The sequence below is a fragment of the Petaurus breviceps genome, unplaced genomic scaffold (genome assembly GCF_028583685.1).
Source record: "Petaurus breviceps papuanus isolate PSGF00001 unplaced genomic scaffold, PetGlider_PUasm1.0 490, whole genome shotgun sequence".
In the NCBI taxonomy this organism is placed as follows: domain Eukaryota; kingdom Metazoa; phylum Chordata; class Mammalia; order Diprotodontia; family Petauridae; genus Petaurus; species Petaurus breviceps.
The window spans coordinates 12,338,799-12,356,773 of record NW_027186352.1 but is presented as its reverse complement, the minus strand read 5'-3'; the positions used below and the strand labels follow the sequence as shown (position 1 = coordinate 12,356,773).

Genomic DNA, 17,975 nt, shown 5'->3' with positions numbered 1-17,975 from the left:
TCTCTCTCTCTCTCTCTCTCTCTCTCTCTCTCTCTCTCTCTCTCTCTCTCTCTCTCTGTCTCTCTCTCTCTGTGTCTCTCCCTTTCTGTCTTGTCTTTGCTTTTTTCTTGAGTTCTCTTCTTCCTCCTCCTCTTCATTCTTCTTCTTCTTATTCTCCTCCTTCTCCTCTTCCTCTGGGTGTCTCTGTGTCAGTTGCCCGTTTCTCTCTTCTTTTCCTGCCATTCTCTGTGTGTGCATGAGTGTCTGTGCCTCTCTGCCCTCTGCCGACTCCCTAAAATACGGGAAGGCTCAGTTCCATTGAAGTGATGAGGCACTCTACGCTCTAGAATATCTGCCTTTGAAGCTCTTTCACTTTGTCATTTGCCATTTGCTTATGCATTTCAGCTTTTCCAATCGGACGAGTTCAGAGCCTATGACTGGGGTAGCAAGGCGGAGAATATACGTCATTACAACCAGGTTAGCTCCTCCACAGATAAGACAATCATAACCCAAGGGTCCTAAAGCTCATCTGCAGGAGAGGCGGTCTCAGGGAGCCCAGGGCCGGCCTCCTCCAGGTGGATCTTCTTGTTGGTCAAGGATATAGATTCTAATGAGCTATTAGCCCAGAGGAAACTAACCCAGGCCATCTCTCCCAGCTCTCCCAGGAGCTGGCTCTGCATCTTTGTCCAAGCCACTCCCTTGCCAGGCTTCAGTTTCCTTACCTGAAAAATGGCAGAACTTTCTACACCAGATCATCCCTTTCAGCTCTAAGATTTTTATTCTAAGTATGTTGAGCCAGATTCTCTGGCTGCTTGAAGTCCTATCCAGCATTCTATCCAAGAAGCCTCCAGAAGGTTCTGACACCTTGTGACACAGAGTGGCAGTTAGCTCCTGAATTCCATCTAGTTTCTGTCTGAATGGCCTGATGGCCAGGCTCATGCTGGTTACCCTCTCCACGCATGCCCTGCCATGCTTCATTTACTCCCTAACCACCTTTTTGCCAGTCACCATGTTGCTACATGCATGCCCATCCCCTTTCCAGTTCTGGAGCCTTACTTAATTCACTGCTGCCAGTGCTTGCAGGAAAGGTAAGCGGTCTACTTCCCCATTGTTCCACTTACCATTCCAGTTACTTTCCAAACCAAAATATCCCTCTTTGGGCACTACTCTTCTAGACATATCTTTGTTCCCTAATAGAAGATAAGTTCCTTAATGGCAAGAACTGGATTCACTCTTTATATGTGCATGTCCAGAAATTAGAACAGCAGTACTAATTGCAGTACTCAATACAGGTTTTTCCACTCATTTATTCACCTACTCATTCGTTCCTCAACTCTTCCTCATTACTATTTACCTGTTTTTGAATGCTTCACCCCAAAAATTTCCTTTAAAAAACACCAGGTATTTTCCAGGTATAATTTAAGAAGTGAAAGACAACTATTTCAGAAGGCTGAATTTTGTCTTCACTCCTCCTTCCTCTTTTTCTCTTCCTTCACCACTGACCTCCCTGGTCTGTCCTCCATCATTACTTCCCATTTAGTAATCTTCTCTGACCCAGACAGCACTGACCCCTTTTTTGTTATTTCCCAGAAGGATTTTTGTTCTATAGAGAGAGATTAGAAAGCAGTAATGGGGAGGCAAGATGGCTGAGCCCTCCCAACATTCTTCTCAAAACAGCTTTAAAATAATGTCACAAATAGAGTTTCTGGAGTGGCAGAGCCAACAGAAGGTCAGAGTGAAATATTTGTTCAGCCCAAGACAACTTAAGTGATCAGAAGGAGAGGTTTGTGACACCAGGGTAGTGTTCAGCCAGGAGCACAGGGCATGCCAGCAGCAGGCCTTGGAGGTGGCTGCAACAGAAAGTGGTGGCAGCTTTAGGATGTCTCAACCCAGAGGCAGTAAGGTGGTCCGTCAGAAAGAGACTACTGGAGACCCTTTGGTGGCACTGGTTATAGGACCTTGTTGTATTGCCTATACACAGTTCTGTGTCAAAGATCCTTGGCAAAGAGAAACTCTTATGCATGTAATCAAGGGAAGCAGGGCCCTCAGTCACAGTTCCAGGGTAGAGAAGAGTGCACGTGGGAAGCAGGAACCCTGGTCTCAGTTCCAAGGCAGAAAGAAACACTAACACAGTTCCAGAGTCAAAACTTAAAGCTGTAGGGAAACAAGCCAGAAGAGCAGTGAACACACTTCTCCTTAAATCATACTACTTTGGAAGCACCAAAAAGTTACAGACCTTCAGAATTAAATCTGAAAACATGAGCATGAAAAGCCTGAAACTTGGGACCTGAAGAGCCTGAAACTTGCTTCTACCACCCAATACGAAGTTAAAAGTCAAGAAATAGGCTGGGAAAATGAGCTAACAACAACAACAAAAAACTAACCTGATCATAAAAATCTATGGTGACAAGCAAGATTAAGGCAAAACTTAGAAGAAGACATCAATGTCAAAACAGTCGAATGACAAAAGATGCGCAAAAGTGCACTTAAAAAACACTCCTCAAAAAGCAGGCCAAATTGAAAAGGATGGTAAAAAAATCACTGAAGAAAAGATCTCCTTAAAAATCAGAATTGAACAAATGTAAAAAGAGCTACAGAAGCTCACTGAGGGAAACAATTCCTTAAAAAAATTCGAATTGGGCAACTGGAAGCTAATAACTCCATGAAACATCAAGAAACAATAAAACAAAGTCACAAGAATAAAAAATAGAAGAAAATGTTAAGCATCTCATCAGAAAAACAATCAAGCTAAAGAGAGAAATAATTCATGAATTATTGGAATACCTGGAAGTCATGACCAAAAAAAGAACCTAGACATCATATTTCAAAAAATTATTTTAAAAACTTCCATGATATTCTAGAATCAGAAGATAAAGTAGAAATGTAAAGAACCCACCAATCATTTCCTGAGATTCCAAAATGAAAAATCTCAGGAATATTATATCCAAATTCCATATCTTCCAGGCCAAGGAGCAAATATTGTAAGCAGCCAAAAGAGAAAAAAATGAAACATCATGGAGCCACAGTCAGGATCACACAAGATTTAGAAGTTTACATAATAAAGGAAAACAGGAATTGGGACATGATATTCTAGAAGGCAAAGAAACTAGGATTACAACCAAGAATCAACTACCCAACAAAACTGAGCATAATCCTTCAGGGGAAAATATGAATAATTAATGAAATAGATTAATTTCAAGCAAATAATAATAAAAGACAAGAGCTAAATTTTTTAAAAATTACATTCAAATGCAAGACTCAAGAGAAGCATAAAAAGGTAAACATGAAAGAGAAATCATAAAGCACTCAATAAATTTAAACTGTTTACATTCCTATATGGAAGTTGATCCTTGTAACTCATAAGAACTTTATTATTATTAAGGCAGGTAAAAGGAACACATACAGACAGAAGACATGGGTATGAATTTACTTTGATGGAAGGAAGACTGAAAAAAAAATCTCATATGAAAGAGCCATTCAAGGAAGAGTTTTTTACAGAAGAGGGGGAAAGGGTTATTTGGTGAGAAATGCTTGAACTTCACTCTCATAAGAATTCATTCAAAGAGATAATAACATACACACTCAGTTGGGTACAGAAATCTATCTTACCCAACAAGAAAATAAGAGGGAAAGGGGATAAGAGAGGGAGAGGAGGAATGTTAAAAGGGAGGAGAGATTTAAAAAGCAATGGTCAGGAGCAAAACAAACTTTTGATGAGTGACAAGATAAAAAGTGATAAAAAGTAAAAGAGGGAAGGATAAAAAAAAGTGAGAGAGGGAGGGAGGAGCAGGTTGGAGAGAAGTACACAGTAATTTTAACTATGAATGTGAATGGGATGAATTCATCCATAAAATGGAAGCAGATAGCAAGAGGATTAGAAACCAGAATCTAACAATATGTTGTTTTACAGGAAACATGCTTGAAACAGACATACACAGATAAAAATAAGAACCTAGAGCAGAATTCATTATTTTTCAGCTGAAGTAAAAAAGGCAGGGATAGCAATCATTATCTAAGATGAAGCAAAAACAAAAATATACCTAATTAAAAGAGTTAAACAGGGAAACTACATTTTGCTAAAAGATATCATAGACTATGAAGTAATATCAATACTAAACATATATGGGCCAAATAGCAGAGCATCCAAATTCTTAAAACATTAAATGAGTTACAGGAGAAAGTAGAGAGTAAAACTATAGTAGTAGAGAACCTCAATTTTCCCCTCTCAGACCTAGATAAATCTAACCATAAAATAAATAAGAAGTAGATAAATACAATTTTAGAATTTAGAAAATTTAATGGAACTAGAAAGGACTATGCCTTTTTCATGACTGTATATGACACTTTCACAAAAATTGACTATGTATTAGAGAATAAAACCCTCACAAAGAAATCCCCCCAAAAGCAGAAATATTAAATACATCCTTTACAGACCATAATGCAATAAAAATTACATTAATAAAGTTCTGTGGAAACATAGATTAAAAATTAATTGGAAACTAAATTACCTAACACTAAAGAATGAGAAGGTCAAAGAACAAATTGTAGAAAGAATAAATAATTTCATTTTTTTAAATGATAAAAATGAATAAACATACCAAAACTTGAAGGATGCAGCCAAAGCAGTACTTAAGGGGAAATTTCTATCTCTAAGTTCTTTCATCTATAAAATAGAATTATGCAGATAATTTAAAAAAACACTAAAAAAACACCAAATTTTTTAAATCCGCTGTTAAACACCAAATTAAAAATCCTAAAAATCAAAGAAGAAATTATTTTTAAAAGTTTTTTTTAATGAAAAGCCATTGAACTAACAAAAGTAGACATTGGTTTCATGCAAAAATGAAAACAAAGCAATAAAGTAGATAAATTATTGGTTAATTTGATTAGGAAAATTAAAAACTAATTACCAGTATCAAAATTAAAAGAGTGAATGCACCAACCCTTCCCTGACCAAAAATCTCTCGTACAATGGTCCTGGCATGTGGTCCTCTAGCTTTTGCTTAAAGACCTTCAGTGCAAGGGAGACCTCACATCCAAAATCCTCATGCTCTCTGTGTAGTGGACAGAACCCTGGATTTTAAGTCAAATTTGGGATCAAATCTCAGTTCTACGACTTAGGAGCTATGTGATTTGGGGCAAGTTATATACCCTTTTTGGGTTTCAGTTTCTTTATCTATAAAATTAGGGGATTGGACATGATGACCTCTAAGCTGGGCTAGTACCCTAAGTGGATGCTCAGTGCCTATGGAGTAAGGAGGAGAGAGACCGATATGGCTTGGTGAAAGATGAGAGTAAGACAGAAGAGAATGAACACTGCCTGGTCAGTAAAGAGGCCTGCGTACAAGAGCCAATAATGTTACTAGCCATAGAAAGATTTTAGAAAAGTCATTTAACTTCTCCAAGCCTCAATTTCTTTCTCTGTAGAGTTAGGGGTACCCTTTAGGTCCCTTCTAGTCCTAAAAATGTTCATCTTTTAGGTTTCTATGATAACAACTTTCTTCTGAAAAACCTTTTTTTCCTCCCAACAGAAGATCCCTCCACTCTATGACTTGACTACCATCAAGGTGCCCACAGCCATCTGGGCTGGTGGGAAAGATCTGCTTGTCGACCCTCTCGATGTAGCCATGCTGCTCCCTAAAATCAAAAATCTCCATTTCTATGAGATGCTGCCAGACTGGAACCACGTAGACTTCATCTGGGCCCTTGACGCACCTGAAAGGGTTTACAGTAAAATCCTCTCTCTGATGAGGCAGAACCTATAAAAAAAGGGTCAATCATCCTGTAGGTCCAGAGCTAAGGAGTCTGTCACAGGCATGGTCCATAAGCAAACAGGCAGACTTTCAGCCCAGCCCCCTCATTTATTTCTCAGTGCCCACCAGGGTAGTCCAATACTACCCAAGTCTCCTTGAGGTCCCATAGTCTCCTTTCCCCTCCTCTGAACTTTTGAGTTCCTGAATCTCATGTAAGAGGCTCTATGGGATAGTGGAAGATCTCACCTGGTGATCAGGGAAAAGACATTTAGCCTCATCAGTAAAGGAGGGAAGAAGGAAGGAGGAGGGAAAAGAACAAGTGCTTTCATAGCATCTGTGTGGCATGGCAGAACTAAGTCAGGAAGGCCTGATTTAAACCTTTCCTCTGGCACGCCTAACTGTGTGATCCTAGACAAGTGACTTAACCTCTCTGTGTCCCCATCTCTAAGACTTTCAAGAGTTGCAGGATTTACATTGATACCGTTTCCCCACTGACAGATCTCTGATGAAATCCCAGGGCGGGGGGGGGGGGGGGAAAGGGAGGAAGAAGGAGGGGAACAAAGAGAGAAGAAGGGAAAGAGGGGGAGGGGAGGGGGAGGGAAAAGAGAGAGAGAGAGAGAATGATATCTGTAGTACCCACCTTTCAGAATTAGGTATAATGTATAAAGTGATTTGCAAAGCTGAAAGGACTATGTAAAAACTAGTTATTATTAAGGGAGAAAGGGAAGAAAATAAGTATTTATATGGCACCTACCATGCACTGGGAACTGTGTGAATAATTTTCCAAATATCTCACTTGATCTTCACAATGACCCTGAAAGGTGGGTACTATTATTATCCTTGGGTAGATCACTGAGCCTGGAGTCAGGAAGACTCATCTTCCCGAGTTCAAATATAGCCTCAGTGCCTTACTAGGGACCCTGGGCAAGTCACTTCACCTTATTTGCCTCAGTTTCCTCATCTGTAAAATTATCTAGAGAAGGAAATGGCCAACCCCTCTCATATTGTAGGGTTACAAAGAGTCAAACATGACTGAAAACAGCTGAACAACACCCTCATTTCACAGATAAGGACACTGAGGCAAACCGAAGTTACATAGATAATAAACGTCTAAAGGTGGATTTGAACTCAGGTCTTTCAGGGAGTCACCAGCTGAATCACCATCATTGTCTAATTCCTTCAAAGTCAAATTCTCCTTCCCCAGTGCTAATTGTCATTGTTGTTCAGCCGTGTCTTACTCTTCGTGACCCCATGACCCACAGCACTCCGAACCCTTCTGTCTTCCACTCTCTCTCAAAGTCTGTTCACATTTATGGTCATTGTTTCCACGACCCTCTCCCTCCATCTCATCCTCTGCCATCCCCTTCTCCTTTTGCCTTCAATCTTTCCCAACATCAACATCTTTCCATTAAGTCCCATCTTTTCATTATGTGGCCAAAGTATTGAAGCTCTGGCTTTGGTATTTGCCCTTCCAGCATTCATTGCTTTAAGTATTTGATTTGACCTCCTTGCTGTCCAAGAAACACTCGACAGTCTTCCCCAGCACCACAATTCAGAAACATCACTTTTGCGGCTCTCAGCTTTCCTTATACCATACTTTGCTACTGGAAAAGCCATAGCTTTGACCATAAGGCCCCTCCTCAGCAAGGTGACATCCCCGTTTCAGTCTGCTGTCCAGATTTGCAGTAGCTTTCCTTCCAAGGAGCAAGTGTTTTCGCAGCCGAACCCTCAGTTTGCAGTGGGCTTTGAGCCCCAGGATATAAAATCTGACACTGTTTCCATTTCTTCTTCCTCTATTTGGCAGGAAGTGATGGGACCAGTTGCCAAGATCTTAGGGTTTTTTTTAATATATTAAGCTTCAAGTCAGCTTTTACACTCTCCTCTTTTACCTTCATTGAAAGACTTCTTAAATCCTCTTCACTTTTGGCCATCAGACAGTGCTAATTAGCTAACCTCATAACTTTGTCCTAAATTTTCAGAGGAGAGAGATGGCCCCTTTCTCTATTCCTTTCACAGTGACCTAGAAACAAAGCCCCGACTTCTGTTGTGTCTATCAAAAGAATGACTCTAAAGGGGAATCTTTCAGTCCCCATAAGGTGAGAGAACAATACAAAGAGAGGCCATTAGGGGCCATTCCAGACCCTAGAGCCCTTTCCACTGTGTACTGGGAAGACCAGGATCTAGAGCCAGGAAATCCAGGCCAGATTCCTGCCTCAGTTGTTCACTGCTTGTGTGAACTTGGACAAGTGACTTCTTCTGTTTGGTCCTCAATTTCCTCGTCTGTAAAATAAGTCTTAGCTGATGTGCCTGCTAAAGCCATTTCTAATTTTCTGATGCCATGATAAAGATGGCACCCTGGAAGTTCCTGTGAAGGCAGCCACCTCCTGCGCCTATGGGTAGGGGTGGCTCTGCTTTTCACAAGTTCTGTAATTTATCTTCAACAATAAACCAGTATTCCTATTTTCATGGGAGACTTATGATTCATGGGTTACATATCTTACTTCCTTGTTTCATCATGGTATACTGGGAGGAGAGAATTTGTAGTCAAAAGTTGTGATTGTTTCAGTAGTGTCCAAATCTTCATGATCCCATTTGGGGTTTTTTTGGTAAAGATTGGGAGTGGTTTGCCATTTCCTACTCTAACTCACTTTATGGATGAGGTAAACAGGGTTAAGTGACTAGCTCAGGGTCACACAGCTAGTAAGTAGCTGAGGTCAGATTTGAACTCTGGTCTTCCTGACTCCAGGGCCAGTGTTCTATCCACTGCGCCAAGGCCTTATGATCAAATCCCAATTTGTTATTTACTGTGTGACTTTGGAAAGTCACTTTGCTTCCTTGGGCCTTCCTTTCCTCAGGTGTTAAATGAAGGGGTTGGACTCAGTGGTGTCTGGGGTCCCTTCCAGATACATGATGCGATGGTGCTTTTATTCATTTTCTCCAAGTAGAGTTTACAAGTTTCCACAATATTTGTGTGAGACGATGAAGAAATATCCACACTGGTGAATAAGTGGTGGGTCCATGTGGACTCACCTCCCACTTTCTACACACATGTATATTCAGACATGAACAGCAATTGCCACCCTTGAGGGAATTCAAAGTCATGAAAACAAAGCATAGCCCTCCTGCTCCCAGAAGACTTTGAGGCCTGCCCTGGTCAGTGAGGCCTCCCTGCCCATCTCTCCCTCAGCTTCCCTCCCCCCACACACACACACAGCTAACACTTCCCTTTCTCTGGTACCTTTAGAATGCATTTTCCTTACAAGGTCTCGGATTGCAGTGAATCTGTGTAGAGTCTGGGATCCCTACTCAACTATGACCTCCATGAGGGCAGGACCTGTCATATCTCAACTCTGTTACTCCCAAAGCATCCATATTATTTTGTGGACTGCAAACCCCTAGAAGACAAGGACTTTTTGCTTTTTGTCTTTTGTAATGGGGGTCTGGCACCTGTGCCACATGCCTCTGGGGCAGCTCCCCTTGAGGAAAAGGAGAGGAGCCTGCTTCTGGAAGAGTTGGGGCTCCATCCCATCTGCTAACCACATGGTGAATGAAAGACTTCTTGACTATCTCCTTGAACATACAAGAAGCTTTGATCAGTTTTGCCCATCTCTCTCTTGCCCCTTTGCTCATTGTACCTGAGCTCTCAATGTCTGGTGAGAGGCTGTGCTGAAGGAGAATTTTTCCTCCTGGACTCCGAAAAACTGAACATCAGCCCTTGGCCTCTGGGTGTCCTTTTCCCTTACCTGGCTAGGCACTGTGCTAGGCAGTGGAGATATAAAGAAAAAGCCAAAGCAGTCTCTTCCCTCAAGGAATTTACATTTTAATAATGGGGATAAGGGAACACACGTAAGTATAAATCAAACGAATGTAAGACTGCTGTAGGAGGGGGACCCTGAGCAGCTGGTGGGATGGGGCATGGGGGAACACCAGGAAAGGCTTCATGAAGAATGTGGTGATTGAGCTGAGTCTAGAAGGCAAATCAGGGATCCCAAGAGGTGGAGGTGAGGAGGGGGCTCCTTCCCAGGACAAAGGGAGCTGGGTGTGAGGAGCAGCAAAGAGACTAGTAGAATGTCTGCTGAGTAGAATGTGAGGAAGGAGATAATGGGAGACTTCCAGGAAGACTGGAAAGGTAGGAAGGGGGCAAGTGGTGAAAGACCTGAAATGTCAAACAAATGAGTTGATGTTTTATCCTGGAAATAATTAAATAGGGAGCCCCCGGCATTCATTAAGTATGAGATGGAAAGAACAAGCATCACTCACATTTATGTTGCGAGGGGCTTTGCAAATATTACTTGATTTTATTCTTACAACATCCCTCGGAAGGTACTATCATTGTCCCTTTTTACAGACGAGAAAATGGGGCAAAGAGAGAAGTGACTTGTCCAGGGTCACGCAGCTAGCCAGATGTCTGATTCCAAGGTCAGCTCTCTAGTCACAGCTGCCTGCTGCCTCTCCTATTGTGATGATTGTGAATAATAATAACTACTGCATTGTACAATTTGGACAGTGTAATACGTAGCAAAGAGAAAGAGACCTGAGTCTGAATACTTTGAAATTGTCCATTACTCTATAATATGAAGTAGGAAGCCATTTTTCAAGAAAAGATTTCCTAAAGAAAGGACCTCCCCTCACCCAACAATATCAGACAATGTTTGGTCTTAGTTTCCTCCTTGGTGAAATCAAAGGAGGTTAGACTCTTGCTATTAGACCCTTCAAGTGTCCTAGAAATTCAAAGATTTACTCTCATTTAAAGTTTACAGAGGCAGCTAGGTGATGTAGTGGTAAAGCGCCTGACCTGAATTCAAATCTGGCCTCAGACACTTGCTAGCTGTGTGACCTTGGGCAAGTCACTTTACCCGTTTGCCTCAGTTTCACCATCTGTAAAATGAGCTAGAAATGCCAAACCCCTCCAGAATCTTTGCCAAGAAAACCCCAAATGGGGTCACAAAGAGTCAGAAACAACTGAAATGACGGAACAACAATCTCTGCTGTTAGGCAATGTTGGCATTTCTTCCCTCAGATGAGCTTTAATTGTCCTGCAGGCTGTCGAGGCTTCTCTATGCTCGGAGTCCAATGACTAAGGATTTATATACAGCAAAGAATAGACAGTGAGTGAAGGACAAAGGATATGGAGACCTGAGTAGACAATTAGGACCAAACCAAAGGAATAAAACTTTAAAACTACTGACTAGAGCTGAAGGGCAGCGCCCTCTTGTGGTAAGAGTGAGCTCCTCCCAAACTCCAATAGACGGGATTCTAAGCACAGCATCCTTGATTTTATAGGCAATGAATGTGCAGCGTGCTCTTTCGAAAGAAGCCAGGGCTTTTGATTCCTGACTCTGACGCAAGGCCGTTTACGTTGTTTCCCTGAGCTTCAGTCAATTTACCTGGGAATGATAAGAATGCAAGTTAAATTGAGCCGGTGCCCGGCACTGTGTGCCCGGGACACTCTTACACATAAATGGATACAAAATACAAAGTAAATATAAAACAATCCGAGAGTTATGGGAACATAATAGTAAAAGCTGATGGTATCAAGAATGGTCACATGTAGCAAGTGTGCCCTGTGGAGTCTGAAACGACTAAGGAAACAAAGGTTGAGCTTTAAGCTTATCGATTGAATGAGCAATGCATGCCAATTTCCGAACAAATCGGGACCAGGGCTCCTTACCTTGCCACCGGAATACAGGGGGAGACAGATTTTATTAAAAGAAAACAATTAGCAGATTAGCAGGATAGAAACCAGGATACAAGATTGGGTCATCTGATTTCTAATTGGAGGCAAGATTAGGGACTTCACAAATTGGGAGGGGAAAAGCAAACAGGTGTAATTCCCTGAAATATGAAAAAAAATGTCCCATTTTCTCCCATTCCCAAGTATCTAATCAGTATGGGGCCAGTTTTCAGGTGAGACACATGAGTTGTTTGAGATGTAAAATTATGAGAAAATCCTTGCATCAGTCCTTGGATCTGACCTGGCTTTGGGGCAGCATAATTCAGACATAATCCAGGTCCTTGGCTAAGGGTTTCTAAGCAGCAGGTAGAGATAGTCTAGCTTCCCAGCCATGCAGGGCTAGGTTCAAACAATGCAATGAAGCTTTCTCATAAAACAGAAATTGAACTAGACCCACAATTGAATGGAGAAGGAACTGAAGTAGACCCATAGTTGAGTCACAAGATAGTCACTCAATTCCCACAATTCCCTCACAGGTCATGTTTCAGCTGAGCCTCGAAGGAAGATAGAGAGATTCTGTGAGGCAGAGGTGAGGAGAGAGTTCTAGGCAGGGGGAATATGTGGAGCAGGAAGCTGGGTGGCAGACCAGTGAGATAAGTCTGGAAATATAGGCCAGGGCCAGATCCTGAATGGATTTAAATGTCAAATATGGGAAATTATATTTAATCCTAGAAACAGTAGAGAGCCAGCAAAAAAAAAAAGTGACAGCTAGGCCCATTCATCAGTAATGTCCATCTGGCTGCTTTGGATGATGGTCTAAAAAGAGGGTAGAAAAAGAGAGACAGGAGCAAGTAAGGCCAATCAGAAGGCAAGTGCAATGACCCCAGGGAGAAGGGGTGAGCACCACTCCCAAACATTTATAAAGCACCTACTATGTTCCAGGCACTGTGCTGAGTGCTGGGGGCACAAAGAACAGCAAATGAGAGTGTGCCCTTGAGGACCTCACAGCCTAACAGGAGACACCTCTGTACAAACAAGCTAGGACAGGGCAAACTGGAAATAATCAAGAGAGAGACTCCACTAGCATCAAGGGGAGTTAAGAAGGGGCTTCCTGTAGAAGGTGGTGTTCTGTCTTGGACATGAGGGAGGCCAAGGAAGCCAGGAGGCAGAGGGAGGGATGGAGAGCATTCCACGAATGAGACACAGCTAGTGAAAACGCCCAAATCGAGAGGTGTGCTGTCTTGTTTGTAGAACAGTGAGGAGAATCAGCAGCATAGAGATGATTATTGAATCTAAGAGAGCTGATAAGCAGGATAGAGGGAGGAAAGAGGAGGGCCCAGGACAGAGCCCTGTGGAACTCCCATGATTAGTGGGCATGAACGAGATGAAGATCCAGCAAAAGAAACTGAGGAGGAACAGTCGGATAGGCAGGAGGAGAAGCAGGAGAGAGCGATGCCCCAAAAACCTGGATAGGAGAGAGTGTCAAGGAAGAGAGGATGATCTACAGTGTCAAAGTCTACCGAGGATTAATGCCCGTCAGGATGGGCATTAGGAAAAGGCCATTGTTAGATGGGAAGAGGGCCAAGTGGGAAGGTTGAGTTTGGTCTTGACCATGCTGACTTTCAGGTGTCTATGGGATCATCACATGGAAATGTCCATCAGGCAGTTGGTGATTCGGGACTGGAGCTCAGGAAAAGGGGACTAAAAATACAGATTTGGGAAACATTTGCATAAAGACGATAATTGAGTCCACAGGAGCTGACTCTGTAGTTCTCATTTCCTTTCCATTTCTTGCCTCAGTTCTTCTCATTTCATTCATAACACCATTTAAAATTCATTTTGTACCTCTTGCATGATTTCTTCTTGAAATTCTAATTGATCTTATGGGCAAGCTATGTCTTTCTTTGAGGCTTCATCTGTGGATTTTTGGGAGTCTTTCTTTTCTTCTGGGTTTGTGGCTTGGACTTCCCTAGCCTCATAATGTTGGAGGAGAGAGAGAGACAGAGACAGAGACAGAGAGAGAGACAGAGACAATGAGACAGAGAGAGACAGAGAGAGACAGAGACAGAGACACAGAGAGAGAGAAAGAGAGAGAAAGAGAGACAGAGAGAGATATAGAGACAGAGAGACAGAGACAGAGAGACAGACAGAGACAGACAGAGAGACAGAGAGAGAAAGAGAGAGAGAGAGAGAAAGAGAATCATCTGACAGACAAACTCAGAGGAGAGAGGAAGGGTTCCAAGACTGACTTTTATAAGGCAAAGGAGCACCTCTTCCCCTGAGTCTGGAATAATGCAGGAGGACATAGATGCCCTGATTACACTGCTTCTAAAGGCCTGTGATCCATTCTGGACACCACTATTTAGAAAGGGCCTTGATTTGCTAGGCAGTGTCCAGAAGGAATGCATGAGCATCAGGCCAAACGATCATCACCTGAAAGAACTGAGGCTGTGAGGTCTGCAGATGACTCAGAACAGCTGGCTGCCTTTTAGAGTTCAGTGGGGGAGGGGGGGAGGGCAGCTAGGTGGGGCAATGAATAGAGCACTGGCCCTGGAGTCAGGAGGACTTGAGTTCAAATCCGGCCTCAGACACTTGACACTTACTAGCAGTGTGACCTTGGGCATGTCACTTAACCCCAATTGCCTTGCCTCCCCCCTCCAAAAACAAAAACAAAAAACAAAAGAACTCAATGAATTGTCCCATGAAAAATGGATAACGCTTGTTCTGCTTATCTCCAGAAGGCAGAGTTGAGGAAAGTAAGATATTTGTCCAAACCTTAACTTGAGGTGAGGAAGAACTCCCCAGCAGTCAGGCCTGCCCAAAAGTGAAGTGGGCTGCCTCTGGTGGTGGTGAGCTCCCCATCGACAGAGATCTTCAAGCAGAGGTTGGACTGTCACCTGCTGGAGGTACTCAGGTAAGGCCAGGCTGAGATTTGCGATTTTGTGTGGAAAATACAAGCTCTGCTGGATCCAGCGTCCATCTTTGTCCTTCCTCTGGGAGGCCTCTACTGTGGCCCCTGGGGCAATGGGACACAGGTGGAAGGGCACTCACCATGAGTCCCACAGCCAGTAAATTTCCAAGCTGGGATTCAATCCCAAGTCCTGAGTGCAAATTCAGTGCCCTTTCTACCGCGCACATGGCCTTATTCTATCCATGCAGATACTGAGGCTCGGGAATACCAATGACTGTCCAGGCTCACCCAGCTAAGGACCAAGCCAGAATGGGAGCCGCCCCCTGGAAAGGGGATTAGTCTTCCTTCTTCTTGTTCCCAGAGAACAGAACCAGGAGCAACGGGGAGAAATGACAAAGAAGGACCTTCAGGCTTGCTGCAGGGAGGGGTCTGCCTTGGGAGGTCTCATTAGAGATATTTAAGCGAAGGCTAGCCGACCATTTCTCTGGCACGCTGAAGAAGGTTGGGGTTGTGGGTGTTGTTCTGTTGCTGGGTGGATGAGATGCCAGCTCGAAGATGGCACTGGCCCACATTCCATGGGGATTAATCACTGAAGAATGGCCCAGAGGGACAGGAAGGAGGTTCTCAGAGGGGACAGTGGGACTAAGTGGATAGAGAGCTGACCTTAGGCCAGGACAACCTGGGTTCAAGTCCTAAGCAGTCTGACACAGGCTGTGTGACTCAAGGTGAATCCGTGCCCAGGCACCCTTTAAAGACTGGAACTCATTGGGTTGATGCTGGGCTCTCTTGACAGAGTCTATCCCCTCATGGATGCTCCCTGGACAGATGAAATCACTGGTCTGGACAAAGATCAAACAGTAGAGAGGAAGGTGGTGATGGCAGAGAATTGGGGCTGAGACAGGGCTGGGAGGGAGGGAAGAGGGGCCTTCCACAGGGATGGGGGGGGAGGGCAGCCCCCCACTGGGAAGGTGTGTCACAACAATGGCAATCTGGGGGCTGGAGATGCCTGGGACAGTAACTGTGACACCTCTGACTTTGGGCCCAGTGCAAGACCCTGAGGTCAGGTTTCTCCTGGGCAGAAAGAGATGTTGACACCCTCAGAAAGAATCACGTTGGCCCCAGCTAGTTCCTGCTCTGTCATTCGGTCCCCAGAGAGAGACAAACAACAGAATAATGAATGCTATCCTTTTCTTCCCTCCCACAAGGGTTCCCTAGGGAAATAAATGTTATGCATCTGCATATAAAAATGATTATTTACCCAATGAGGAACCTCCAGGGCCTGAGGACTGGGAGAGCTGCCATCTCCAGGGTATGCCTGGGTGGGAGAGAGGTGGGTTCTGGGTTCGAGGAATATGAACTTTTGGTTCTAGGGTTAGAGAAGCATGGTCAATGGAAAAAAGCATTGGGTGTGGTTAAGATCTGGGTTCAAATCCTGCCTCTCTCTCTGTCAAATCATTGTAAGAGGCTAGCTAAGCCAAGGCATTAGCCTTCCCGGGCTCCGGTGACCTTTTCTGTGAAATTGTCTGTGAAATGAAAAAATTCTGTGAAATGAAAAGGGGATTGTTCCAAATGTTGGGCTTTGACTCTAAACGTATGGTATTGGGAACTTTAATAGGATCCTTATTCTGGAAGAATGAGATGGGAAGCAAGTGACCCTCCCCCAAGACATGCCCATGAACTTGAGACTTTGCCTAGTTTAAGCCCAGAATCACTTGTAAGAAAAAGGCAGAAAGGACCTTGGGTCCAGCTTAAGGCCATGGTCTGTCAACAAGAATTGTTCTTGGCACTGGGCATATAAAGTGAAAACCACAGTGCCTGTCCTCAAGAGGCTTCCATCATAATTGGGGAGAAAGCATACAAATTATTATTAGAATTTTAGTATTTATAGAACTTTATAAATGTGATCATATTCTATCCTCAAAACAACCCTGGAAAAGATGTGATTATCCCCATTTTACAGTGAAGGAAACTGAGGCAGACAGAGGATAAGTTACTTGTTTGGGTCACACAGCTAGTAAGTGTCTGAGGCAGGATTTGAATTCAGGTCTGCCCAACTCCAAGGCCAGCACTCTATCTGCCCTGCTGCCTAGATGCTTTGGTACTCATATAACTATGTACACAACATAAACATATGGATATATAGTGTGTATATGGAAAACTGTCTCAGAGGCAAGGCACTGACAGTTGGGGGAGGGGAGATCTCTAGGAAAGGCCTCCTGAAGAAGGTGGGGTTTAAGCTGAGTTTTGAAAGAAGTTAGGGAAGGTGGCAGGTAATTGGGAGAACACACCAGGTAGGGAGACATATGTTGCAAAGACACAGAATCCAGTTGTGGGGATAAAGAAAACAAGGTTCTTATATTTGAAATTTCCGCTTTTCCTGCCCTTTCTGACTAAGAGGGTCCTTTTCTTCAGATACCAGCAAAAATCAAGGGCTGCAAAGGTCCCCAGGGATGAGCCCCACTGTCTCCAAAGGGTCATTTCCCAAGTGGGCAGATAACTGGGGGTGGCCAATGATGGCCTACTGTCTCCATCTCTTAAGACCTCTTTTGATTGGGAAAAATGAAATACAATTTAAAAAAAAAAAACATCTTTTGAAGCTGGACACCATCTCTGTCTGGCGGCATCTCTGTGTCAGTTCCTAAGGAATGAGAGCAGATTACCTCAAGTTCAAAGTTGGTCCCTAAACTCTCTTCCGATGCCCAGTTCTGCTGAGACCAGGCGACAACAAGTAGTCCATAACAGAGTAAAATGTCCAATAGGCAATTGCTGATGGAAAATAGGAACTTGGGAGAGAGACTAGGGCTGATTAGATAGATTAGATAAACTTGGGAGTGATCTACAAGGAGAGGATCATTGAATACATGGACCCTCAAGACACCACCCGGTAAGAGATTGTGTTGAGAGGGAAGAGCCCAGCGCAGGGCATTGGGGGACATACCCATTAGTGGGCATGCCCTATATGCAAGGACCCTGAGGAATGGGCAGACTGGTGGAAGGAGACGCAAGAGGAAGCAGCAGCATCATGAAATGTCTGCAGAAAAGAAAGTTTCCAGAGGGAGAAGGTGTCAACAGTGTCAAACATTGTAGGGAGATCAAGAAGAACGAGAAGAGGCCATTGGGTTTGGAAGTGAAGATACCAGAGAACTGAAGAGTGTTAAAGTCGTAAGGGGCCATGGAGGCCATCTACTATAACCCCAACCCCAGCCAGAATGCGACATGCCGTAGAGAAGTGGTCAGCCAGTCTCTGTTTGAAGAATTTCAATGCAGGGCACCCCAGTCGCTTATGAGGCAGCCCACTCCACCTTGGGAGAGCTCCAACTAATAGGAAGCTTTTCCTTACTGATTTAAGACATACAAGAAGACTGAGTTCAAATCCCACTTCTGACACCTTCTAGCTGCAACACCTATAAGCAAATGGCTTCAACTTATCAAAGGTTCGGTTTTGTCAGCTATAAAAGAACTTCAAAAAGTTGCTGTAAGATCCAAGCAAGTTTCTATCTGGAAGGAGCTTGGCAAATGTTAAATTGCTTAGAAAGGTTGGTGCTTATTACCTTTGCTCCATGAGGCAGGCAATCTCCCAGCATGCCGACCCACTGAGAAGCAGGAATTCCTAGGGAGAGACTTCTGGATCCTGAAAAGTAGTTCAGGTGACACCAAA

At 43.5% G+C, this 17,975-nt stretch overlaps 1 protein-coding gene across 3 annotated transcripts in view; it reads left to right on the top strand.

The window, feature by feature from the left end:
- The window catches only part of LOC138172151 (lipase member N-like), a 55,275-nt gene extending 47,072 nt beyond the window's left edge, over window positions 1-8,203 (top strand). For all 3 annotated transcript variants that reach the window (XM_069101769.1, XM_069101770.1, XM_069101767.1), the window contains 2 exons: window positions 385-456; window positions 5,511-8,203. In XM_069101769.1, the coding sequence (XP_068957870.1) occupies window positions 385-456; window positions 5,511-5,744 (306 nt within the window). In that variant the 3' untranslated portion in view covers window positions 5,745-8,203. The remainder of the gene's footprint in view (window positions 1-384; window positions 457-5,510) is intronic.
- Window positions 8,204-17,975: the final 9,772 nt, after the last annotated feature.